This window comes from Chrysochloris asiatica, unplaced genomic scaffold (assembly GCF_000296735.1).
Source record: "Chrysochloris asiatica unplaced genomic scaffold, ChrAsi1.0 scaffold00009, whole genome shotgun sequence".
Taxonomy (NCBI): domain Eukaryota; kingdom Metazoa; phylum Chordata; class Mammalia; order Afrosoricida; family Chrysochloridae; genus Chrysochloris; species Chrysochloris asiatica.
In genome coordinates this window covers 7,032,988-7,057,736 of record NW_006408527.1, presented here as the reverse complement: position 1 = coordinate 7,057,736, position 24,749 = coordinate 7,032,988, and the positions used below count along the sequence as shown (strand labels likewise).

Genomic DNA, 24,749 nt, shown 5'->3' with positions numbered 1-24,749 from the left:
GAGTAATAAAGGCTGTTGGCTTTGTATATATGCTCTTTATTATGTTGAGGAATTTTCCTTCAATTCCTATTTTGTTGAGTGTTTTTATCAGGAATGTATGTTGGATTCCCAGTTGTATTTTGAATGCCTTCTAAGCTGAAAGGTTCATCTTCCGGCACTGTATTTGACAATATTCTGGTGTTCTTCATCATGCTTCAATTTTCTGGTTCTGACAGTGCTTCACTGCTATTCAGGTTTCCAGTGGCTAAACATTCAGCATCAGGCTTTCTTTCGTTCTCTGTAGTCTGTAATCTGTTGGCTCAGTTGATAACTGTCCACCATAGGTCACCCTGTCAACTTTCAAATAGCCAGGGTATAGCTTCTAGCATCACATCAATATGCAAGCTACCACAATGCAACAAACTGACAGACAAGTGAATATCCTACTTTGGTGAATAGTAACTAGGGTCTTCACAGTTTCTGAGCGGCCTTCTAAAGTGCAACTATTGGTCTCTCTCCATCCAGAGGTGAAGAGATGATGAAAATAGAAGTTGCATGGAAACAATTAGTCCAAATGCACAAATGGATCATGTGAATACCAGTTTCCTTGATGCTGACACCAGAACTAGATTGGGTCCAGCTACCATTACCAATTCCTCTGAAAAGGATCACATAAGAAAGTCCTGGATGTTTTGTTGTTGTGAAGTGCCACTGAGTCAGTTCCGAGTCATAGTGACCCGGTACAGGGATTCCAAGGAGTGGCTAGTGAGCTTGAACTGTGTTCAAACTGACCTTGTGGTCCAGTGCTGTATTTCACAATGTGGCACCCGAGACTGTGACCTTTAGTCACCCTTCAGGTCTGGAAATAAAACTCACCTCCATGACTCGGTGTTCAGCCAAGCAATAAACATGTCTATGAAGAGAACAGTAAGACCAGGGAAGTATACAATCCTTAGAATATTCAACCATTTGAGATCAAAAGGGCATCATTTACCCAAGGACAAAGGTGTAAAGGGTGAAGAAAGAAGGAGAAATGGAAATAGAAAACATAGGAAGTGGGATAAGTGAGGTTACATTGTGGGGACTGCAATAAATATCATAAAAGAAAATATGTATGAATTGTTAAATGGAAAATTGATCTGCTCACCTAATTTACAACAAAAAGTTCAAAAATAAAGTAAAAAATAAACCAATCATTTCTGAAGAAGACCCCACTCCCATACATACACAAGGGGGAAAGAACAGAGGAGACATACAGATAGTACAAAATAAGATGCAAGATTGCTAAGGTCAGCAGTTAGAATCCATCAGCTGTTCTGAATGAGAAAGTTGAATCGTTCTGCTCCTGTAGATATTTATAGCCTCAGAATCCCTAAGCAGGGTCTCTGTAAGTTGGAACTGACTCAATGGCACACACTCCCACCACAGAGTATATCATAATAAATGAAAATGAACCAAATATGCCTTTTTTAAAATGAAAAAGGCTGTCAGGCTGATTAAAATAGTCTAATCAAGTGTTCTTTATAAGAACTCTTTTAAACAGAAGATTGTAAGTAAAAAGGGAGCAAATGCTCTAACATGCAAATACACCCAAAAGAAAGCTGAAGCAACTATATTAATATCAGAGAAAACAAATTAAGGCAAAAACATATACTGTTACGGTGTTGAGCTGATATAATAAAGAGACCTGACCTGAATAAGTTAAAAGATATACTTAAACACCTGAAATAGCAATATTGTAAAGATACCATTTTTGCTTTACAACTTATATAGAGCAATCTTAATCAAATAACAAGCTTTTTGGTGGTTGCTGTTTGGGTGGAACTTGATCAGGTGACTCTAAAATTTATGAAGAATTACCAAGAACCAATGAAGAATGAGATTATTAAGGGTCTCTGAACCCTAATTTGTTCATCTACTAAGTGTAGATAGCAATGTTGTTGAGTGCCGTTGAGTCGATTCCGACCTATAGCGACCCTGTATAGGGTTTCCAAGGAGCAGCTGGTGAGCTTGAACCGCCGACCTTGCAGTTCAAATGGCTTTGCAGTCTAGCACATTAACCCACAGCGCCACACCAGTACTCATAAATAGTAATAACTGATCTTTTATCTTGGGAAATCTGTGACTATCAAATCATTATAGGGAAATGTGCTGAAAAATTACAAAATAAATTACATAAATAAATTTTTATCATGTAGAATACAAAGATTTTATGTTACACTAGAGCTACTATAATCCCAAAGGATAAACACAAAATTCATGAAAATTAAGTTAATTCTAACAATCCTTCATTTCCCTTTAAAGAACTTGGTTTACAAAGTATTGTATCCATTAACAGTGAGGGAAAGCAAACAACATCCTTTTGAGGAAAACAAAAAACCAAAACATTAATTTAGCCTAAGAAATAGCATGGTGCAAGAGCAAGCTATGCTTCATTTGGTTGTGCAGGTTGTACATAAAATCCCTGAGCCAAAGCCATAGTACCTAACAACATTACAGTAACCGTATAGAGAATAAAAGGTCTGCTCTGCTCGTGTATTTACAATCGAAAACTTGACTGTTTTTTGCTCTGCATAAAAAAGAGAACTATACTACAAGAAGTTCTAGCCAGTACCTTTTCCATAATTATTTGTTGTTTGCTGTTATTATATGCTGTGGAGTTGCTTCTGACTCATAGCGACTCTGTATAGGGTTTCCAAGGTGCAGCTGCTGAGTTTGAAATGCCGACCTTGTGGTTCAAACCGACCGTGTGGCTTGGTGGTTTATCTCATAGTGCCACACCAGGACTCCTAATTAATTATAATTGTTGTTGTTGTTGTTATGTGCCATGGAGTCGGTTCCAACTCATAGCGACCCTGCACAGGGTTTCCAAGGCTGCTAATCTTTACAGGAGCAGAACACTACATCTTTCTCCTGCGGAGCAGCTGGCAGTTTCAAACTGCTGACCTTGCGGTTCGCAGCCTGATACGCTACCAGAACTCCTTTAATTATAACTATAATTATAATTAGCACTTAAAATTATTCTCCCTAAATTGACTAAAGGAGGAAGAAATAAAATACAATTTAATTGGACTTCTAAACTAGCCTCAGTGCAGTTAGGGAAAAATTAACAAGAAATGGAAAGGCAAGTCAAATTCACTAACACAAAGACTGAAGGATTCAAATTAGACATTTTTCATATTCAACCATTTAGAAAAGTAATAAAAGATGACATAAAATGTAAGGCTAAATAATTTACTCTATCAAAATGTTTTATTATATTATTTCTGTATTTAAAATATTAAAGTTCACTGTTGAACATACCTGAATATTCTCCTTACTCCAAGTATGTGGTGTTTTATTGGCAAGTAATTTCAGATCTTGAATAGCAAGTCTCTTGACTGCTTTCCTGGGATCATTCTTCAAGTACTGCAACAGAAGCTGGATCTATATAAGAAACAAGTCACTTCATGAACAATGCTGTCACCAAAATCGTCATTAAAGATTTAGTCCAGTTTAGTGCAACTATTTTACTCAAGGCTAGTTGTAAATCATAGCCATGACACTTTTTAGCTATGTGTCCATATGAGCATATTTGGGCTTCTTTCCCCTCCTGCATATAAGATACTGTCATTTAATTTTCAATGTTCTAGCACAGCTCTTGGCATTTAACAATTCATTCTTCCTTCTTTTCTTTACTGCCAACTTCATACCTGACACCCCATTTTCCCAGGAATAAGTACTGTGAATATAGAGAACCAAAAACACATTTAAATAATCTTTATCAGAGAAAGGAACCTTAATTAATGCTAGCTATCAAAAGTTAAGTTGCTTATTTTAATCATATACTTAATATGTAACTTTATTAGAGAAAAAGCAGTTCAGAGAGGAAAATTGAAATTACCTGTTTAGGGGTATCAACTAAAGATGAAGCTGCAAGCAGGGTGAAAGTATGTAGAGAAACAATCACCATCTTGGTAGAAGGATAGGATGTGACCAGCTGCTGTAAAAGCTGGCGAGCACTGGAAGCCAGGATTGCATCATGGTGCATGTGTTGTAGGATGGGAATCAATTTCAGCTTCAAGTCTACTGGGGTGGCTAAGCCTAGATACAAAAAAGAATGCTTAGAGATTTCTCATCTTCATCCTCAATTATATTTCAGATTTAAATGATCTGATTGAGCTAGCAAAATGCTCACTTAAAAAACAAATAGCATGCTAATATTAGGTCTAAAACATAAAAGATAAGGAGACGGGGGTCTTGGTGTGTCACTGTGGGTTAATGCGCTGGACTGCAAAGTCGGTTTGAACCACAAGGTCGGTGGTTCAAGCTCACCAGGTGCTCCTCAGAAACACTATACAGGGTCTCCATAGGTCGGAACCGACTCAATGGCATTTAACAATACAACAACAAAAAGACAAGACCAGGGCTGTAAGGTTTCCCTACAGAAATTCTTGTAGCACAGTCATTACTATCCTTGAAGGATGATACGTAGTCATGTTGGAGAAAAATTCCTTGGCACAACTTTCCTGGCCTTTTTCTCATCAATGCAGTTTTCAATTGGATTCAAACATCTTCCATTCTTTGAGAAAAATCTATCACTGACTGTTCTTGCTGTTTAAGTGCTGTTGAGTCAGTTCCAACCCACAGCAACCCTGTAAAGAGTTTTCTGAGGAGCAGCTAGTAAGTTCGAACCCCAAGCTTGCAGTTCAAACCAACTTTGCAGTTCAGTGACTCCTATCAATGACTACACCTATAAAAACCAAAAACTAACCCACTGCCATCAAATTGAATCAGATCAATGGAAAGTTGATTTAAGGAACTTAAGAAAAATCTCTCAATATTCATTTACTAGAGCAACAATCAGAAAAGCGATCATAAAAAGAACAAAAAAAATCCAATACTTATGTGGGACACTACCAAGAGGAGTAAGTTATGTGTGATAAGAATCCTAGAACAGAAAGAGACAAAACAGAGAAAATTGTCCAAAAGTTACTGGAAGAAAACCTCCCTAACATGAAAAACAAGAAGATAGCCATTCAAGAAATTGAACAAACTCCAAACAACACAGACACCAAAGAAAATCACCAAGGCATATCATAATCAAACTGTTCAAAACCAAAAACAAGGAAAGAATCCTGTGAGCAGCTCAGGAAAAACGTAAAGTTACCTACAAAGGAAAATATAACTAAGTTCTGATTTCTAAGCAGAAATCATGCAGGCAAGAAAACAATGGAATGACATAAATGAGACTCTGAAAGAAACAAATTGCCCAGCAAGAATTATGTATCCGGCTAAACTGTACATCAAGTATAATGGCAAAATTAGGTTATTTTCAGAAAAACAGAAGTTGGAAGAATTTGTAAAAACCGTACCAACCTTACAAAAATTACTAGAGGGAGTTCTTCAGACAGAGAACTAACAACAGCAGACAACAACCCAAGACAGCAATATGACAGTAACATTTAGACTCAACCCAGATATGTTGTTTTTGTTGTTAAGTGCTGTCAAGATGGTTCTGACTCATAGCGATCCTATATATTTCCAAGGAGCAGCTGATGAATTTGAACTGCCGAACTTGAAATTCAAACTGACCATGTGGTTCAGTGCATTATCTTGCAGCACACCACACCAGAACTCCAAAGTATGAAAAGTAAAATAGACGTATGAGACTAAAGACACAGAATCAGAGATACAGTTGTAACAAAAACTTTAAAGTAAAAAGAGGGAATAATGTAGTTACAGAACTTCCAAATTAAGAGAAAATCAAATAGGAAAAGTAAATACAAATCAACTTAACTGTTACCTTAAAAGCAGAACACTGGTGTGGCGCTGTAGGTATGGTAAGTGCAGGTAATAAGTTTATGGTTTTCATACGTTAAATGGAAATGGAAATCAGTGGATAGTTTTAAACTAAGGATGTTATGATCTGATTTGTCATTTTAAAAGATCGTTAGCTGCTATCTGAAGAGGTGCTAGACGAGTAACAAAAGACTAAGAGGTCAGTACAATAAACCACATGAGATGATTATGACTTGAACTATGGGGTTAGTAAGACAGAGCTGACAGAAGTAGGAATACTTCGGGTGCAGAGTCAACTGGATTTGCTGATGGATAGATAGAATGGATGCAGCAGGAGAAGAAAAGACACTCAAGAATAATGTTGGGATATCCAGATCTATTTTCTTGAGTATCTTATTAGCTTTAGTAACTGGGTATGTGGTGGTGTCATTTACTGAGCTGAAGACTGCCATAAAAGCAGATCTGGTGTTCTGTTTGGGCCCTATAAAATCTGAGATGCCTATGTGGCACTGTAAGGATAAGCACTGAACTGCTAACCATGAGGGTGACAGTTCAAACCCTAAGTCGCTCCCTGGAAACACTACATAGGGTTGCTAAGAGCCGGAACAGCCTTGACAGCACTTAACAACAATACAGCATGAGACACACATGTGAAGAAGTGCAATAGGTAGTTGAACATGTGCTTCCAGAATTGTGGGGAGAAGATAAGATTGGAGAGATGGCAACATTGGTGGTATGTGAAATGGGCTATCAAATAATACCCATATGTTTATAGTCTTTAACCATAATAGGATTCTCATTGCTGCTCACCAATCCTCATAGGTCTCTCTTTAGGTAATCTCTCCCATTCTCAAAATGGCTATTCCAAACCTCCACTCTCTTGAACCTCTAATTTCACCAGTTTCTCCTTTATGCTCAGCAAATGAACCTGGCTTCCTATGTGAATTTTCAGACCAGAATGCTTTAGCATATCCTGCACTATATGGCTCTTGATATGTCTGGTTCCTACTGAGTTCACAGAAACTGTTTCATACATTATTCCCATCTTCTCCTGGCTCCTTCCCAACAGTATTTAAATACACCATACTCTTATCTTTCTTTCCCTCCTCTTTATAGACTTCAACTAGACCACTGCCCCATCAACCCACTGAAAATATTCTCACCAAGATTAAGGATTCCTTTTTAAATAAATAAATAATCTAAGACACTTTTCAGGAGCTCTAGTAGCATAGTGGGTTACGAATTAGGTTATGTGTTGGACTGGTAACCACAAGGTTAGCAGTTCGAATCCACTAGCTGCTTCACAGGAAAAAGAAGCTTTAGGCTCCTGTAAAGATTCACAGCCTCAGAAACCCTGTACAGGGTCATTATGAGTCAGAACTGACCAGACGGCACAGCATCATCACAACTTTTCAAAACTGAGAGGCAGACTGCATAGCAGTTAATAGTATGGCTTCCAGAGCTAGATTACTGGGTTTGAACTTACTAGTTCTGCGCTTAGACAAGTTATCTAACCTCTCTGAGCTTCTGTATCACCCTGCAGGGGTGTTAAGAGGTATTACCAGACTCAGAAACTGCACTATCCACTATAGTTTATGCTGCCTACAGTTCTGTAAATGGCATCCTTTTAGACTTTCGTTGAATTATCTTAACTGAAGTGTGGCATCTGTTTCCTGCTAAGATCTTATCTGAGAAAGGAGGCAATCAATAAAACCTGCTCAATGAATGAGTGATGCTTTCACCCTGAAATGCAGGAAAGCTCTTTTTTGGTTGTAAGAACAGGAAAAAATAAACAAAGAGGAATAGAACAAAAGCTCAAACACTGTATGTTGACCTTTAAGTAATTTTTATCAGGTATGTGAAGTGAGGTTTCTTTGGTTTTAAATGGAAATACAATTAAAATATAATTAGCATAAGAAAGACATGGCCTAAGAAAGGCAGTACAGCCTGTTAAGGGCATGGACCTTAAAGTCAAACTGCCACATATTAACTTGGCTGAAAAGGAAGGCAAAACAAGAAAATACATATGAAAAGAAAAGAATACAACTCTGCCACTTAGTAGCTGTGTGACTTTGGTGGTGTAGTAGGATAAACACTTGACTGCTAACCACAAGTTCAGTAGTTCAAACCCACCAGCTGCTCCTTGGAACCCTACACAGGGTCACTATGAGTTGAAATTGACTTGACAGCACTACTGTATCCTCAGCACCTAGAACAGTTCTGGCATTAAAAAAAAACAAATAGTTGCCTTAGCATCAATTCCAAATCATGAAAACCGTTTATGTGTTAGAGCAGAACTGTGCTTCCAAAGAGTTGTCAATAACTTATTTTTCTGAATCAGAGGACTAGGCCTTTTTCCCCTGGAATATACATAATGCTTAATAAATACTATCATTCGAATAAATGAATGGATAAAGGAATACTATCTAACAAACAGCAAGCACTTAATCAACAATGTTGTTGTTAAGGGCCATCAAGTTGGTTCCAACTCACAGTGACCCTGCATAGGGTTTCCAAGGAGCAGCTGGTGATTTGAACTGCAGAACTTGCAGATCAAACTGATCTTGCAGTGTCTGCAGTGTCCAGCACATTAACCCAAGCACCATATCAGGACTCCATAACAAAACATTAGGAATTATTAATATAAATCCATTCAAGCTACTTCCTAATTATAAATGAAGCATACATACCTTGAATCATTTCACTGATTTTGTTACAGATTCCTACAGCAAAATCCCTTTGGAGAGAGAGAAAAGTAAAGAATCTGATTAAGTTTCTAAGGACTTGGGGGGAAAAAACATAAGTACTATTTTAGAGTTCAGTTGTTTTTATGGGGAGAGAAATAAGAAACACACTCAAAACAAAACTCCCACCACTAAGTGGGCTCATGATCAGTCTCACATGGCACTTAAGGAAAGAGGCCCCAATTTGTATGGCAATTTGCCTCACTTAGTGACATTTTCTGAACGACTCATAATCATTATCTTCAGAACAATGCTTTAAGGTATATGAGGAGCTTCAAAAAGTTTGTGGGAAAATGGAACTAAGAGATAATAAAAATTTCCATGAACTTTTGGAAGCTCCCTTGTACTTTGTTAGAAAAACATTTAACTACAAATTCTGATAATATGAGCAATAAAATCTATTTCTAATAGTCTGCATTCAGAAAAATAGAGTGGGTATGAAGTAGCACAAGGCTACTAAAAGGCAAACTACTTAAAATGAGCCATGTTTGGTTGGTTATTTAAAAAAATTTTTTGTAGTAAAATATGAGTAAATCAGTAAATACTGCTACTAGGGTTCCAACTCAGACTTGCATGGGTTTATTCCCAACAAAACAGGTTTAAACATGTCTCTGTGATCAGTGGATGTCTGCAGACAAGTTCTCTCAGCCCACAAGGTTATGGAGTCTGTGTTTGATAGATTTTCTTGAAGAACATAGGACAATCATAAGGGGTTCTTAGGAAGAAGTTTTAAGAAAGTTATAAACTGCAATGGTGACAGAAAGGCCAGGAGAGTTACACCAAGGAATTTTTTCCCCATGTAACAATGTACATGATCGTCCTTCAAGGACAGCAAGGACTATCTTTTAAGAATTTTGTTGGGACTGATTATGAGGATTGGAAGTGCAAAGGTAAACGTTTTGTAGCAAGGAAGGGAGCGATTATTTCTCCAGTCTAGGAGCGGAGGTCTCTAGGACCATCAATGGAGCAGAGCCGAGAGTGGGACCCTACCCAGAGAACCAGAGATCCCTGAGATGGAGACAGAGACAATGACATGGAGTGATGAAGTGGCTGGGGACTTAGGATCCAGAGAGGGAGAGGGCCTGTGGGCCGAAGACTGGGGGGGGTGGGAGTGGGGGTGTTTCTAGGATATACCCTTTCGTTGGTTGATGATACATGAAGGGGATTGGAACCATGGCAATGAAATGATATACGATGGAAAGAATGTAAAACTAAAGTTCTTTCATGTAAACTATCATATAATGCACAATAAAACATTAAAAAAAAGAATTCTGTTGGGAAACTTTATCCCAGTCACTCACTCTACAGCCCTGATCTTGCTCCTTCAGACTTCTTTTGTTTACCAAACTCAAAGAATGTTTAAAAGGAAATGATTTAAGTTCCTTGAGGATGCCCAAACTTACCATTTTGACAAGGTATTTGGGGAACAGGTTCTAACCCACCACCAACCCCATTGCCATCTAGTTGATTCTAATACATGGTGACCCTATCAGACAGAGAACTATTCCTTAGGGTTTCCAAGACTATAACTTTTTATGGGAAACAGAGAAATTCACCTTTCTCCCAAGGAGAGGCTAGTGAGTTTGAACCACTGACCTTACTTAGCCCTCAGAGCCACCAGGACTCGTTGGACAAAGGTTTTTGTTATTGGTTGCTGAGTCAGTTCTGACTCATAGAGACCCTGTATAGGGTTTCTGAGAGTGGCTGGTGGGTTTCAACTACCGACCTTGTGATTACTAGTCTAGTGCTTACAGAAGTGTATAGACCTAAGTGGAGAATATACCAAATAACAATTAACTTCACATTTTGATATTTCTGCTTAACAACAGTTCTATGGTCTTGTAATAATACTTTTAACTTACCCATAGATGCATGGGCCTATTTCTGGGCACTCAATCCTATTCTACTAGTTTTACATTAGTACCACACTGTTACGATTAGTTTACAGTAGATTTTTAGATTGGGAGGTGTAAATCCTCCTATTTTCTTTATTTTTTCAAGATTACTATGGCTACTAGAAGCTGCTGCAATTCCACATGAATTTGAGGACTGGCTTTTCCATTTCTGCAAAAACAATATTGGACTTTTGATAGGGATTGTACTGAATCTGTAGACAGCTTTAGGTAGCATTGATACCTAGTAATATTAAGTCTTTAATCCGTAAACATCGGATGTCTTTCCATTTATTTAGGTCTTCTTGCAGTCAGCATTGTTTTGTCATTTTCAATGTACAATTTTTACCTCCCTTGTTAAATTTATTCCTTAGGTTATTTAATTCTTTAAACTATCGTAAACTGTTTTCTTAAATTTCCTTTTCAGGTAGTTTATTGCTAGTATACACAAACACAACTGACTTCTGCATGCTCGTGCTCTGATAGCATAGTGGTTACGAATCAGGCTGCTAACCTCAAGGTCGGCAGTTCGAAACTACCAGCTGTTCTGCAGGAGAAAGAAGACACTTTCTGCTTCCATAAAGATTTGCAGCCTCGGAAACCCTGTGAAGGGTCACTGAGTAGGAACGGACTCCATGGTACTTAACAACAACAACGTAATACCCTACAACTTTTTTATTATAGTATTTTCTTGTGGGTTTTTATATATATGATATGTCACCTACAAACAGAGATAGTTTTACTTCTTCCTTTCCAATGTGGATGCTTTTATTCCTTTTTTTCCCTCCCTTAATCACTCTAACTAGAATGATTAGTGTTGAATAGCAGAGGTGAAAGTAGGCATCCTTGTCTTGTTTCTGAGAAAGCTTTATATACTATTAAGATGTTGTTGTTGTTGTTGTTAAGTGCCATCGAGTCAGTTCCGACCCATAGCGACCCTGTACAGGGTTTCCGAGGGTGTAAATCTTTTCGGGAGTAGAAAGCCTCATCTTTCTCCCGCGGAACGGCTGGTAGTTTCGAACTGCTGACCTTAAAGTTCACAGCTCGATTCGTAACTTAAGATGTTAGCTGTGGGCTTTTCATAAATGCCTTTTAGTATGTTGATGAATTTCCCTTTTATTTCTAGTTTTTCAGCATTTTTGTCACGAAAGGGTTGTTTGATTTTTGTCAAATGCTTTTCTGCATCAATTCTGACGATCATTATTTTTTCTTTCTGTTTGTGTAATGTATTACACCAAATGATTCTATGTTGCACCACTCTTGCATTCCTAAGAAAAATCCTACCTGGCCATGGTGTTGTTGTTGTTGGTGGTGTTACATGCTGTCCAGTAGGTTCTGGCCCAATCCTTTTAATATGCTGGATTCATTTTGCTAGAACATTGTTGAGGATTTTTGCATGTATATTCATAAGGGAAACCGGTCTATGGTTTTCTTTTCCTGTAGAGTGTTTATCTGGCTTTGGTGTCAGGATAATGATGGCCTTACATTATGATCTAGAAAGAGCTTGCTCCTCTTCTAATTTTTACAAGTGTTTGAGAAGGATTGGTGTTAATTCTTTTAACTATTTGGTGAAATTCACAGTAAAGCCATTCTGGTCCTTAATTTTCCCTTCTTGAGAGTTTTTTGCTTATTCATTGGATTTTTTTTTTTTTACTTCTTATAGACTCGCTAAGACTATGAGACTATAATCTAAGACTTGTCTCTGATTAAAATTCATTATCTTCAATACTGCTTAAAAGCCTGATGGAAAGATCAGTTCTTTTAGCTAGCTGATCTTCACAAAATTCTTTTTTCTTTAAAGTATCCTTTTTCTTTTTTGAAGGCAATCTAGTAAATCTAAAAGTAATGTATTACTGGGAGAACTTGTCTCAGTCACGCACTGATCCTAGAGACATGTTTAAAGATGTTGGGTTGGGAATGAGTGTGTGCATGTAAAGTTAAAGATGTATGGATTATACTAAGCTTTTCAAGGAACCAACTTTGGATTTTGTCGAGTCCCTCTACTTCAGTTATTTCTGCTCTAATCATGTTTTTTTGTAAAGATTATTGTAAACTCTAGTTGTATGTATGTATTGTAAAGTATGTAAACTCTAGTTGCAAAACTTTTTGACTTTATCCTTTGAAACTTCCATTTTCTTGCAAGTGCAGTGGAGATTTGCAGAGGCTTGTAAGCTACAATTAGAAGCCTGCAGACTTTCTTTTGTCATGTACTATCTTTTTCATTGTCAATGCCAACATTTAAATATGGTAAAACTAAGCAGAATAGCAAGGAGTCTTGCAGGCATTATAGGTTAAGTGTTGGGCTCCTAATTATAAGGTCAGTAGTTCAAATCCACCAGTCGCTCTGCAGGACAAAATTTTCTACTCCTATAAAGATTTAGTGTCTTGGAAATTCTATTCAGGGTCGCTATGAGTTGGAACCAACTAGACAGCATATAACCACCACCATTACCAGCATAATAATCTGATTTCCCAGATTCTCCTAAGGGTGAGGGATGAGGTCTAATAATCTAGTGCATATTCCTGCATTGCAACAATTGGTTAGTGCCAAGGCGCATGCCAGGAGCCCTGGTGACACAGTAAACATAGGACTATCAGCATTCTCTTGTGGGAGAAAGATGAGGCAGTCTGTTTCTACTGAAGATTACCGCCTAGAAAACTCTACAGGACACTTCTACTCTGCCCTATAGGGCACTTCTACTCTGTCCTACAGGGCTGCTCTTTAGTCAGAACTGGCTATGTTTGTTTTTTCGGTTTAAAGTGCAAGTGTTCTTCAATTCACCACAATAGCCACAAGGGGACATCTGACAATGTTCTTCTGACCTACGAAGGCATTTGGGCTTGCAACTCTTTATTTTGGGAACCAGGGATGAAGTCTTTAAAATGAGAAAATCTTAACATTTTTAGAGAAAGTTAGATGTGGTTATGGAAGTAGATAAGGGAATAAGAGGATTAAGTACATTCTCAAAATCCTATCTGGCCATATCCTGAGATTTCTATAAAATACCAAATTGAAAAACAAAGATAAAACAGAATCTATCAGTACTGGCTGAGATATTCAATCTCAATCCAGGCCATTATTTCTGGGAAAGGAGGTAAATACTGATCTGAAAAAGGTAAGTTATTAATATCACATTGTGTTTAGTCCTTCAAGCTTTCCTACTGGGAAAATTCGGTATTTTAAATATCATATAGTACAAGTGAATCAGACTGAAACCTCTACATAAACTAATAATTTGCTTAGTTGCTAACCAAATGGCTAGCAGTTTGAACCCACCAAGAAAAGATGTGGCAGTCTGCCTCTGTAAAGATTTATCTTGAAATCCTATGGGGCAGTTCTACTCTGTCTTTTAGGGTTGCTCTGAGGTGGAATTGACATAATGACAATAGGTTTAGTATTCTTTTTACTGGTTAATTTAATAAATGAAGAACATTGTTTCTATTAGTCTTAATCACTATCCAAGATAGATACCAAAATCCACAGATAAAATTAAATTGTTGTTATTTTTAAGTGCCACTGAGGGTGCTCCAAATCATAGCAACTCTGTCTAAGGTTTCTGAAGCGTAGCTGGTGGATTTGAACTGCCAACCTTGCAATTCAAACCCACTTTGTGGTCCAGTGCATTATTCAGAAGTGCCACACCAGGACTCCAAAATAAAATTGTTGTTGTTGTTAAGTACCGTGGAGTCAGTTCCGACTAGACACCCTGCACAGGGTTTCCAAGGCTGTAAATCTTTAGGGAGCAGAACGCATCTTGCTCCCATGGAACTGCTGGTAGTTTCGAACTGCCAACCTTGAAGCTGGCAGCCCAACTCATAACCAGCATGCCACCAGAGCTACTAGTAAAAATATAAGAAGAGAATATCTAACTAAAAATGACTTTCAGATGTAAATTTAATTATTAAATTACAAAATTATCACGCACATTTAGAAAACAATTTCTGGGACCACTGGCAGTGCCTGTTTCATCGGGCAGATTAGAAAGCACTGCACCGTGATGACAGTACTCAGATGCTAACTATTTACTAGATGACGCTTAGGCAACAAAGTGATTTTAGAGCATTCTCTAAGGAGCTCTGGTAGCATAGTGGCTACAAATGGGGCTGCTAATCTCAGGGTCAGGAGTTCAAAACTACCAGCTGTTTCGTGGGATAAAGATGAGGCTTTCTGCCCTGTAAAGATTTACAGCCTCGGAAACCCTGTACAGGGTCGCTATGAGTCGGAACCGACTCCACAGCACATAACAACAACAACAACTAAGGAAAAAAAACACAAAAAGAAAGCCTAGTTAAAAGCACAAATAGGAAATCATGTGTTTACTCAGATTTCTTCTTAATTACTGCCTCACTTATTAATTAAAGCAATAAATTAGTAAGCACAGTCATGCACCACATATCACGTGTTCTGTTTTAACTATGGCAACATCTGACCACATGAACATCCGTGGTCCCAACCTCCGTAAAGGTCTGTTGTTGCTGTTGAGTCGGCTCTTACTCATAGGGACCGTACAGAAGGTTTCCAAGGATCAACTGGTGGGTGTGAATCACCAGCCTTGCAGTAAGAAGTAGAGTGCTTATCCTCTATAGCACCACAGCAAAGTTTATTATATTAAAAACTCAAAGTACACACAATGGTTTGAAATAACAATTGCATACTACTTTTCAATGCATATCAAAACACTATTATCACTACTGTATTGTCAGAGATATTTTAATATAGCTTGAAGTATTTCTTTTAATATTTTTTATACATAGAAACACACCCACCCAAGGCCACTTAGTTGATTCAGATGCATAGTGACCCTATATAGGATTTCAAAGACGGTAATTCTTTATGGGAGCAGACACGCTCATCTTTTCCCCGTGGAGCAGATGCTAGGTTTGAACCATGGACATTTTGGTAAGCAGCCCAGCATCAACCCACAGTACCACAAGAGGTTCTTATAGAAAGACACATTACATTAATGACTAGCTGACATTACCTGTTACCATTTATGTACAAATTTAACTTGAAGACAGATTTAGGAATGGAACTCATTTGTAATCCAAGGACTGCCTACACGAATGGGCTTCAAAAAGTTCATGTAAAATAGAATTAAAAGAGAAGAGTAATTTTCTACAAAATTTTTGAAGCCCCCTCATATATATGACATTCACACAATGCCCTATTTCACAGAACATATTTGGACTAATGTTTTCTCTCCTTTTTCAATGAGCACTCCTGGAATTTTGAAGGCGTGATTAGATTGAGATTTTTTATAAACCTGGAATATTACACAGGTTATTAAGTAATTTGCTTCCAAATATGTCTCTACAATATATGCTAAAAGCTAATACAATATCTCATTATATAATCATATTTATCTAAGCTTATCCTTATTGGTTGGAATTTAAATTGTATCTATTTCTTTTGCTATTTTAAGTCACACTTGCAAGTAAATATGCATCCTTGCAAGTAAATATCAACTGATTTCTTAGAATGAAGTCTAAGACATACAGTTTCTGGTCAGATGCAGATGTTTAGGGTTTTCAAATTTTTCCACAATGCTTTTACTATCAGTAAAGGAGATAATATACTTTTCTACAGAATATTAACAGGCAAGTCAAAAACAGTAAAAAAAAAACATGGGCAACATTTCATTAAAACAAAGCCATTGCTTTGTAGGATAATAGTAAAGGAGATGGTATCCTAAATATGTTAAAAGTGGTTTCCACTCAAGTTACTGTCGTAATCGAACTGTGAGCAACTCTAGTTTAAAAGCAGTAATTTAGTAGTGGGAATATGTATGTTTGACGAAGGCTGCTCACCTGGCAAGGCTCGCTCTTCCCAGCGGTGTTTCCCAAAATTACTGAAACCTATGTCGATACTATTCTCAAAACTCAACGTGTTTTATACTTTTAAATACATAGATGTTTTCTGTATATGTATTTAAGCGTTTTCCCAGCATGATATACATCTTTTTGGAATGTTTACCTTTGTCATTTATATTTTTGTATCCTTGGCATTTGTACAGGAGCACAGTGGCTCTGTAAGATAAACACTGGACTGCAAACCAAAACGTCTCCAGCTTGAGCCCACCATCTGCTCCTTGGGAGAGAGAGGAGGCATTCTGCTCCCACAAAGATGTATAACCTCAAAAACCTTATACAGGGTTGCTGTGAGTTAAAACTGATTTGACGGCACTTGACAACAAGTGTTTTACATATTGAGCAGTTATTCTTTTAAAAACCTTGAGAAGCCAAGTTATTACAAGGTTTATGCTTACTTTGACTGTGCAGAGAAGTTTGCAGCAGCAAAAACAGCAGCTTCAACTTCTACATTATCATGTGAATCCAGACTCTGACGAATACTATGATGAGCATTTTTCCTCTCAGGAATTATTGATGCCAGACTTCCTAACATCCTAGAGAAATGGAAAAACCCAATCTGAACAGATGCACAATAAATTCAAGGTCAAGAAAGGAAAAATCAAAGCTAAGCAAGATTACCAAAACTAAAGTTTATAGGTAATACCCTAAATCTTAGGTTAATAAAGCATTAACTTTTAAGAATAGCAGCAATTCAAATTCTGAATACTGTCACATACCTTGATAAGTTAGAAATTTCTCAACTGTTTATGTAATGTCAGTAAAATAAAGAAATAAACTTGAAGAACCAAAGAGGGCCCAGAAAAGAATCTTTTGAATTATTAAATCATCAAAATGCCAAATTTCCAACACTGCATAACAAAGTTCATTTTAGCCAAGCATTAAGAGCTCAACATTTTTTCTATTAAATCAATCCACAAAGTAAAAAAAAGTAAGACTTCCTTGTCCTTTTTTTCATATCATTAACTACTGATACAACTGTTTTCAAATCTGGCTTCAACATTAAGAAAGCAAAGGTGGAGGGCTCCCCCTGGGGTTCACACTAGAATGTGCAAAGGTGAACAAGGCAGTTTATAATTAAAATTCTGCCCTACAAATTCAGACTTGGAGTCCTGGTGTGATGTTGTAGGATAAAAACTGGACCACAAGGTCGGTGGTTCAAACTCACCAGTCACTCCTCAGAAACCCAACACAGGGTCTGTGTAAGTTGGGACTGACTCAACAGCACTTAGCAACAAATTTAGATTTAAAAAAAGAAAATCAATTGACTGTAAAATATCACATGTTGTTGTTGTTGTTAAGTGCCGTGGAGTCGGTTCCGACTCATAGCGACCCTACATAGGGTTTCCGAGGGTGTAAATCTTTACGGCAGACCGCCTCATCTTTCTCCCGCGGAACCGCTGGTAGTTTCGAACTGCTGACCTTGTGGCTCACAGCCCGATTCGTAACCACTACGCTACCGGAGCTCCTTAATAGCTACTCATAACTCAGATAGTGAAGGAATGACAATAGCAACTGCTACTCTATCTAGACTTCATTCTCAATAAGGAATTGGTTTCTGCAGAGGGGAAAACAGAAACTTAAGGAAGATTTTAAAAGAGACTGTTGGGGCATGATAAGTCAGAAATGAGACACGGAATTTAGGAAAGTGGATTTAAAAAATCTGAAAAATTATATATATATATGACTTCACAGATAGCAAAGGTAAAAAGAGAATACAGTCCAAGCTGGATATAAGGCTTATTACATGAAAATCTAATGAAATAGTATTTTATTCAATTTCTAGTAAGAAACTTCTTAAAGAAAATATCATGGTTATACCTAGTATTCTCAATGTGTTCAAATATAAATGATCACATATCAAAAATGAAAAACTGAGACCATAACCAAGGCTGAATTAAAAAAACAAAACAAAAAACAGCTGACACAAAACAAGTGAGAACAGGACCAGAAAGCAGAAGCTTAAAATGAATTGTCTGATTAGAACACCTACAAATAGGAACATTTCAAATGCAAGTTAACCAAAAAGAATTTACAGATCAGAATGAATTCAGTATCTTTGAATTGAGGCAGTCCAAACCTAAAAATAAATCCTTAAAAGCCAAAAGCAAACTCTATATATGCTTATACATAATGACTTTTTGTTTGCAATTACAGCTGAAATAATCTAGTAGTGGTGAATCATTATAGCAATAGAGAATACCGGAGTGTGATGGCTCTTGCCACAGGATCATTACTATGAATCACAGAGAAAATTCTCTTCACAAATTCATCCACATTTAGAATCTTCTCCAAATGTTTCTCACTTTGTTGGGTAACTTTAAGAACACAGAGCCGCAGGAAATTGTTTCTATGAAAAAACAGACATAAAGTAAGTTAGACTTCTTTAGGAAAGTAATATTTAATTAGGGAATCACAGCTGCACTGGTTAAATTTTAACAATTATTTTAGTCTTATTATTTGTCTCACAACTCAAAAGGTGCCTAAAGCATACCACCAGACTAAGGTAGAGACTAAGCATAAGCAATTAGCTATTATTCTTGCTAAGGGCACCAAAATGACCACGACATAAGAAGAAGCCCTCAAGCTGAAACATCAATCATATTATAACCAAGATCAGAAGCTCAGATGGTCTTCCTCCTTTGAATATGACCTGGTAGGTACGTGTATGTGAACACTGAGAACATGGAGAATGGTAGAAAAGATGGGAAGATTGTGAGTGGTGTGGGGGACAAAGAATGGTGGAGTGAAAAAAGGAAAGGGTATTTATTCAGCGTTTACTAGTTTTTAGGCATTCCAGATATGTATCTCATGTTACAAAACAATACAAATATTTTTAACTTTTATTGAGAACTAAGTGAATGAAAGTTTACAGAGCAAACTTTCAGTTTTATATTCCACAAATCATACGCTTTGTTTCAACTCATTGATTACAATCTCCACAGTGTAACATCCCTCCCTGTGTTTCCATTCTTCCTTCTTTCCCCGTCATTCTGAACTTTGTCCTCGGGTAAATGCTGCCATTTTGATCTCAAATGGATGACCATTCTACAGTGTACGGACCTCACCAGTGTTGTTATCCCTCCTTGTACCTACCTACTTCTTGCCTGAAAATTGAGCTACAGGGATGAGTTCAGTTCCAATCTGAAGAGTGACTGAGGGCTTAGTCTCAGGGTTCCTCTAGTCTCTAATGTAACCAGTAAGTCTGGACTATTATGATTTTGAATTTTGTTCTGCATTTTCTCCTACTCTATCCAGGACCTTCTGATGTGATTACCTCCCTTTTAGAGAAGTTGGTAGTGGTAGCTGGGCACCGTCTAGGTCTTCTGGTCTCAGGGTCATGAAAACTGATGTTCTTGTGATCTAGCAGTCCACGGGACTAACTCAAAGTAAACAAATTAAATTTAAAACTTCTCAAAAAAATGCGTACAAAGGGACAGATCTCCCCCAAATGTACTGTCTTATTTGACTTAAGGAGCTCTGATAGTAGTGGTTAAGTGCTTGGCTGCTAACCAAAGGTTGGCGGGAAACCCTACAAGGCAGTTTGACTCTGCCCTATCAGGCTGCTAAGAGTAAGAATATGTTCAGTGGCAATGGGTTTGGCTTTTTGGTTTTAACTTCATTTATACCATCCCTCCACCCCAAATAAGTATTCTCTGAATTATATTTTCATATTTGCTTAAAACGTCATCAAATTTCATAATGAAGGGTTGCACACTGCCACATGTGTCACTGGACCAGTAATTATTCACATGGAAGTCCTAGGAGGCAAAAAGAACACAGACTACAGTATTTATATGAACACATGTTTTAGGCATTAAATCATTATACAGACTTACCCAACTCTAAAAACATCAGCTAACTTTAGGAATGCAGAATTGATGAGAATAGGGAATGGATACTTCTGAAAGAGTCTGGGAAAGCGAACAACTGCTTCACACTGTTCACCAAGTTTGCCAGATCTTAGACCTACGGAAGACATACAAAGAGAAGAGCTTGCAAGCAAGTCGCTACAAGGCAAAAATAGCAAACAGTAATGAATCACAGTCAAATAACTAGCTCTTTATCATTTTTAACAATTAGGTAAATATGATTGTAACTTATTATCTTTGCTTGTTTTTGAACAGAAGCATTCCGCCTAAATTTGGTATGAAGCTCCTGACTGGAAATAAAAGGAAAACACACAGATATGCTTAGACAGTGAGGCAAAATGCTAAAAAAAGAAATTCCAAGTAATTGGTTAAGCGAAAATTTTTTAAAATTTGGCACGGGAATTATAAATGTTAGGAAAGGTAATCCATTGTGTACTTCCAGAAATCTTTAACTTCTTATTCTGATTTAAAGGCGTCCTGGTTTGGTGCTGTGCATTAATGTGCTGAAAGTTGGTTTGAACCACAAGGCAGACAGTTCAAGCTCACCAGCTGCTCCTCAGAAACCCTATGCAGGTCGCTATGGGTCGGAATCAGTTCAATGGCACTCACCAACAACACTCTGATTTGTCCCAAGTTTGCAGAGCAAATTGGTTTTCCATTCAGAAATTAATACACATTTTGATTGGTGATATTGATTGCAATCATCACAAAGCAACATCACTCTTCCCACTTCATCCCTACATACAGTTGCCATTAGTTCTATTTTCCTATCTCCACCCCCACTTCCTGCCTTCTGAGCTTTCAGCCATATCCACTGCCATCAAGTTAATATCCTTTATACTGGACAAATGCTGCCCCTTAATCTCATTTGGTTGGTTGGTTGGTTGTTCCAGAGAGAACATACTTTCCTGTTGTTACTGTTCACCTTACAGACCTAATTATTGTTTAGCTGTAAGCTGAGTGTCAAGGGTGAGTTCCAGGGCAGACTTAAAGCATGACCAGGGCCACAGGCCAGGGGGTTAACTCATTATCTCTGTGTCTGTGTATATACTGGGTGCAACTTTACAGAGCAGATCACTTTTCCATTCAACAATTAATACACATTTTGTTCCATGTCATTGACAGTAATCCTCACAATCTTACATTGCTTTACCTACTTCCTCCCTGTGTTTCCTTTTCCATTCCTCCTTCTTTCCTAAACTTTTGGAACTTTGACCTTGGGTAAATGGATCCTAAGTGGCTGATTATTCTCAGGTGTGGAGTCCTGGTGTGGCGCTGCGGGTTAATGTCCTGAACTGCAAGGTTGGCAGTTCCAGTTCACCAGGTGCTCCTTGGAAACCCTATATACAGGGTCACTATGGGTTGGAACCGAATCGATGGCCTCTCTATTGCAACTTGTTATCTTTCAAGTTAAAAAAAAAAAAAAAGGGACTATAACACTTTTAGATATACAGTATAATGAAAAAGAAACTTCTTTTTGCAGTTAAGAATTAAAAAATATTCTAGGCTATAAAATATACAAATTTACAATCATATAAAGCATATTCTCTGACCACCAAACCCACTGGCATTGAGTCATTTCCAACTCATAGCAACCACGGTTTCCAAGGATGTCACTGTCACAGAAGGAGCCCTGGTATTGTAGTGGGTTATGCACCAGGCTGCTAACCACAAAGTCAGCAGTTTCAATCTACCAGCTCCACTGTGGGAGAAAGATGAGATTTTCTGCTCCCATAAAGATTTATAACCTCAGAACACTATAAAAGGTCACTATGAGTTGGAACTGAGTCGATGGCACACAGCCACTACCACCAAGACTGTCACAGAAGCTGTCTTCTTCTGTCTCCCGCAGAGTGTCTGGTAGGTTCAAGCAATAGAGCTTTTATTAGCAGCCAAGGAGCTCTGGTAGCGTAGTGGTTAGGAATCAGGCTGCCAACCTCAAGGTCAGTAGTTCAAAACTACCAGCTGTTCCACGGGAGAAGGATGACGCTTTCTGCTCCCTTAAACATTTACAGCCTCAGAAACCCTGTGCAGGGTCACTATGAGTCAAAACAGACTCCACAGTACTTACCAACTAACAGGTGCTTAACCACTACACAATTCCTTTACTGTTGTTGTTAAATGCTGTTGGATTGTTTCTGACTCATAGTGACCCTGTGCAGAACTTCCAATGAGCGGCTGGTGGGTTTGAACTGCTGACCTTGCAGTCCACTGCTTATCCTACAGCGCCACTGTGGTCAAGTTGATTCTGACTCAGTGACCCTAGAGGACAAAGTAGAACTGCCCAATAAGGTTTCCAAGGCTACGATCTTTATAGGAGCAGGCAGCTGTATCTTTCTCCGATGTAAAGTTGGTGAGTTCAAACCACCAACCTACTGGTTAACACTCTAGTGCTTTAATTTATCATTGTATCCTTCTTAGTCAAAGACGAAATTAAATTGGAAGCCATTGAGAAAGGTATCCAGAAAATTTCCAAGTATTTTGGAAATTAAACAGCATACTTCCTAAATATCTCATGGGCCAAAGAAATGCTGAGAGAAATTAGAAAAATATTTTGAATGAAAATAAAAACATAATCTGTGGGATGCAACATAACACCATGCTTCAAGAAACATTTAGAGCATTCAATGCATACAATTTCTTATATTAGAAAGGTCTCATATCACTGATCTAACAAAGGTGGAAAACAAAGGATCTAACAATGTGGAAAGGATAATGTTTTAAATACATATCTCTGAAATAACTGGACAGCTTATAAATGAAAGTATGAACTTAAACAGGCTGAAGCTGTACTGTCATTTTGTTTAAGTGTCTTTGAGTCAGTTCCAATTCATACCAACCATGTAAAGAGTTTCTAAGGAGCAGCTGGTGGGTTTGAACAGCCAACCCAGCTGTTAGAGTAGTCCAGTGCTTACTACATACTATACACAAAAAAAGTAACTCAAAATATGCCATGAACTTAAGAGCTAAAATGATAAACCACATAGGGAAAACACACACACACACAGTTGTTAAGGAGCTCTGGTAGCAATAGTGGTTACGAATCAGGCTGCGAACCGCAAGGTCAGCAGTTTGAAACTAACAGCTGTTCCACTGGAGAAAGCCTCATCTTTCTGCTCCTGTAAAGATTTACAGCCTCGGAAACCCTGTACAGGGTCGCAATGAGTCGGAACCAACTCCATGGCACATAACAACAATAGTTGTTAAGCGCCATCAAGTCAGTTCCAACCCATAACAACCTTGTATAGGGTATCCAAGGAGACGCTGGTGAGCTTGAACCGCCAACCTTGCAGTTCAAATGGCTTTGCAGTGTGGCGTATTAACCCACAGCGCCACACCAGGGCACAAACTATCTCTGTCTCTGTCTCTCTCTCCATATATATATAGTGCTCTGGTAGTACAGTGGTTACAAATCAGGCTGTGAACCACGAGGTCAGCAGTTCGAAACTACCCGCTGTTCCACGGGAGAATGATGAGGCTTTCTACTCCCATAAAGATTTACAGCCTCGGAAACCCTGTACAGGGTCGCTATGAATCAAAACCGACTCCATGGCACTTAACAACATATATATGGGAATCTTTATGACCATGGGTTAGGCAAAGAATTCTTGAGTAAAACATAAATGCACAAACCAAAAAATAAAAACTGGTAAGTTGTGCTCCATTAAAATGTAAAACATTTCCTCTTCAAAGGATACTGTAATCAGTCTCCACAGCCCTGAGACCAGAAGAACTAGATGGTGTCCAGCTACCCCTGGCAAATGCTCTGCAAAGGATCACATTAGAAGGTCCCGGATTGAGAGACGATGTAGAGCAAAACCCAAAAACCATAAAAAATATGAGAATTACTAGTCAGACAGAGACTGGTAGAACCTCTGACACTTAGTTACCTTTCCGGTCTGGAACTGAACTCATCTCTGTGGCTCAATTTTTAGCCAAGCAATAGGTAGGTATGTGTGTGTGTGTGTGGGGGGGGGGGGGGGGGGGGGGGGGGGAGGGGAACGGGGGAATAACAATTCTGGGGAGGCACATAAAATGGCAGGACTCCAGGACAAAGTTCAGAAGGGTTGAGAAAGAAAAGAAACAGGAATGGAAGCAAGAAGCACAGAGAGGAAGTGAGCTAAGCGGTGTTCCATTGAGAGGATTGCAATCACTGAGAAGAAATGAAACATATGATTTGTTGATTGGCAAACTGATTATCTTCTCTGTAAACCTTCACTCAATTCACACACACACAGAGTTAAAAGATTAAAAACACAAACCACATGCTAGAAGAAAGTATTTACAGAACACGGTATATAATTCTGTGACAATAATTCTGAAAATTCAACAAGACAAACAACCCAATTTTTCAAATGGGCAAACTTCACAAAAAACTTTGAAGAGAAACTTCACAAAACAGGGAATAAAAATAGCATACAATTCATAAATAGATATTCAGCACTGCTGCTGTTAAATGTCATCGAGTAGGTTCCGACTCATAACAACTCTGTATAGGGTTTTCAAGGAACAGTTGATGGTTTGAACCACCACCCATGGGTTAGCTAGCAGTCCAGTGCTTATCCCACAGTGCCACATCAGGACTAACACAGCTTCTTGTTGTTAAGTGCCCT

At 38.1% G+C, this 24,749-nt stretch overlaps 1 protein-coding gene across 4 annotated transcripts in view; it reads right to left on the bottom strand.

Annotated features, from left to right (window-relative positions):
• INTS7 (integrator complex subunit 7) overlaps positions 1-24,749 on the bottom strand; it is a 115,316-nt gene that overhangs the window by 83,395 nt on the left and 7,172 nt on the right. For 3 of the 4 annotated variants that reach the window (XM_006834024.1, XM_006834025.1, XM_006834026.1), the window contains exons 2-7: positions 20,104-20,233; positions 18,468-18,614; positions 16,663-16,800; positions 8,451-8,497; positions 3,863-4,062; positions 3,283-3,405 (exon numbers count right to left, since the gene is read on the bottom strand). In XM_006834024.1, coding sequence (XP_006834087.1) covers positions 3,283-3,405; positions 3,863-4,062; positions 8,451-8,497; positions 16,663-16,800; positions 18,468-18,614; positions 20,104-20,233 — 785 coding nt within the window. The remainder of the gene's footprint in view (positions 1-3,282; positions 3,406-3,862; positions 4,063-8,450; positions 8,498-16,662; positions 16,801-18,467; positions 18,615-20,103; positions 20,234-24,749) is intronic. The other variant, XM_006834027.1, reaches the window with a different exon arrangement.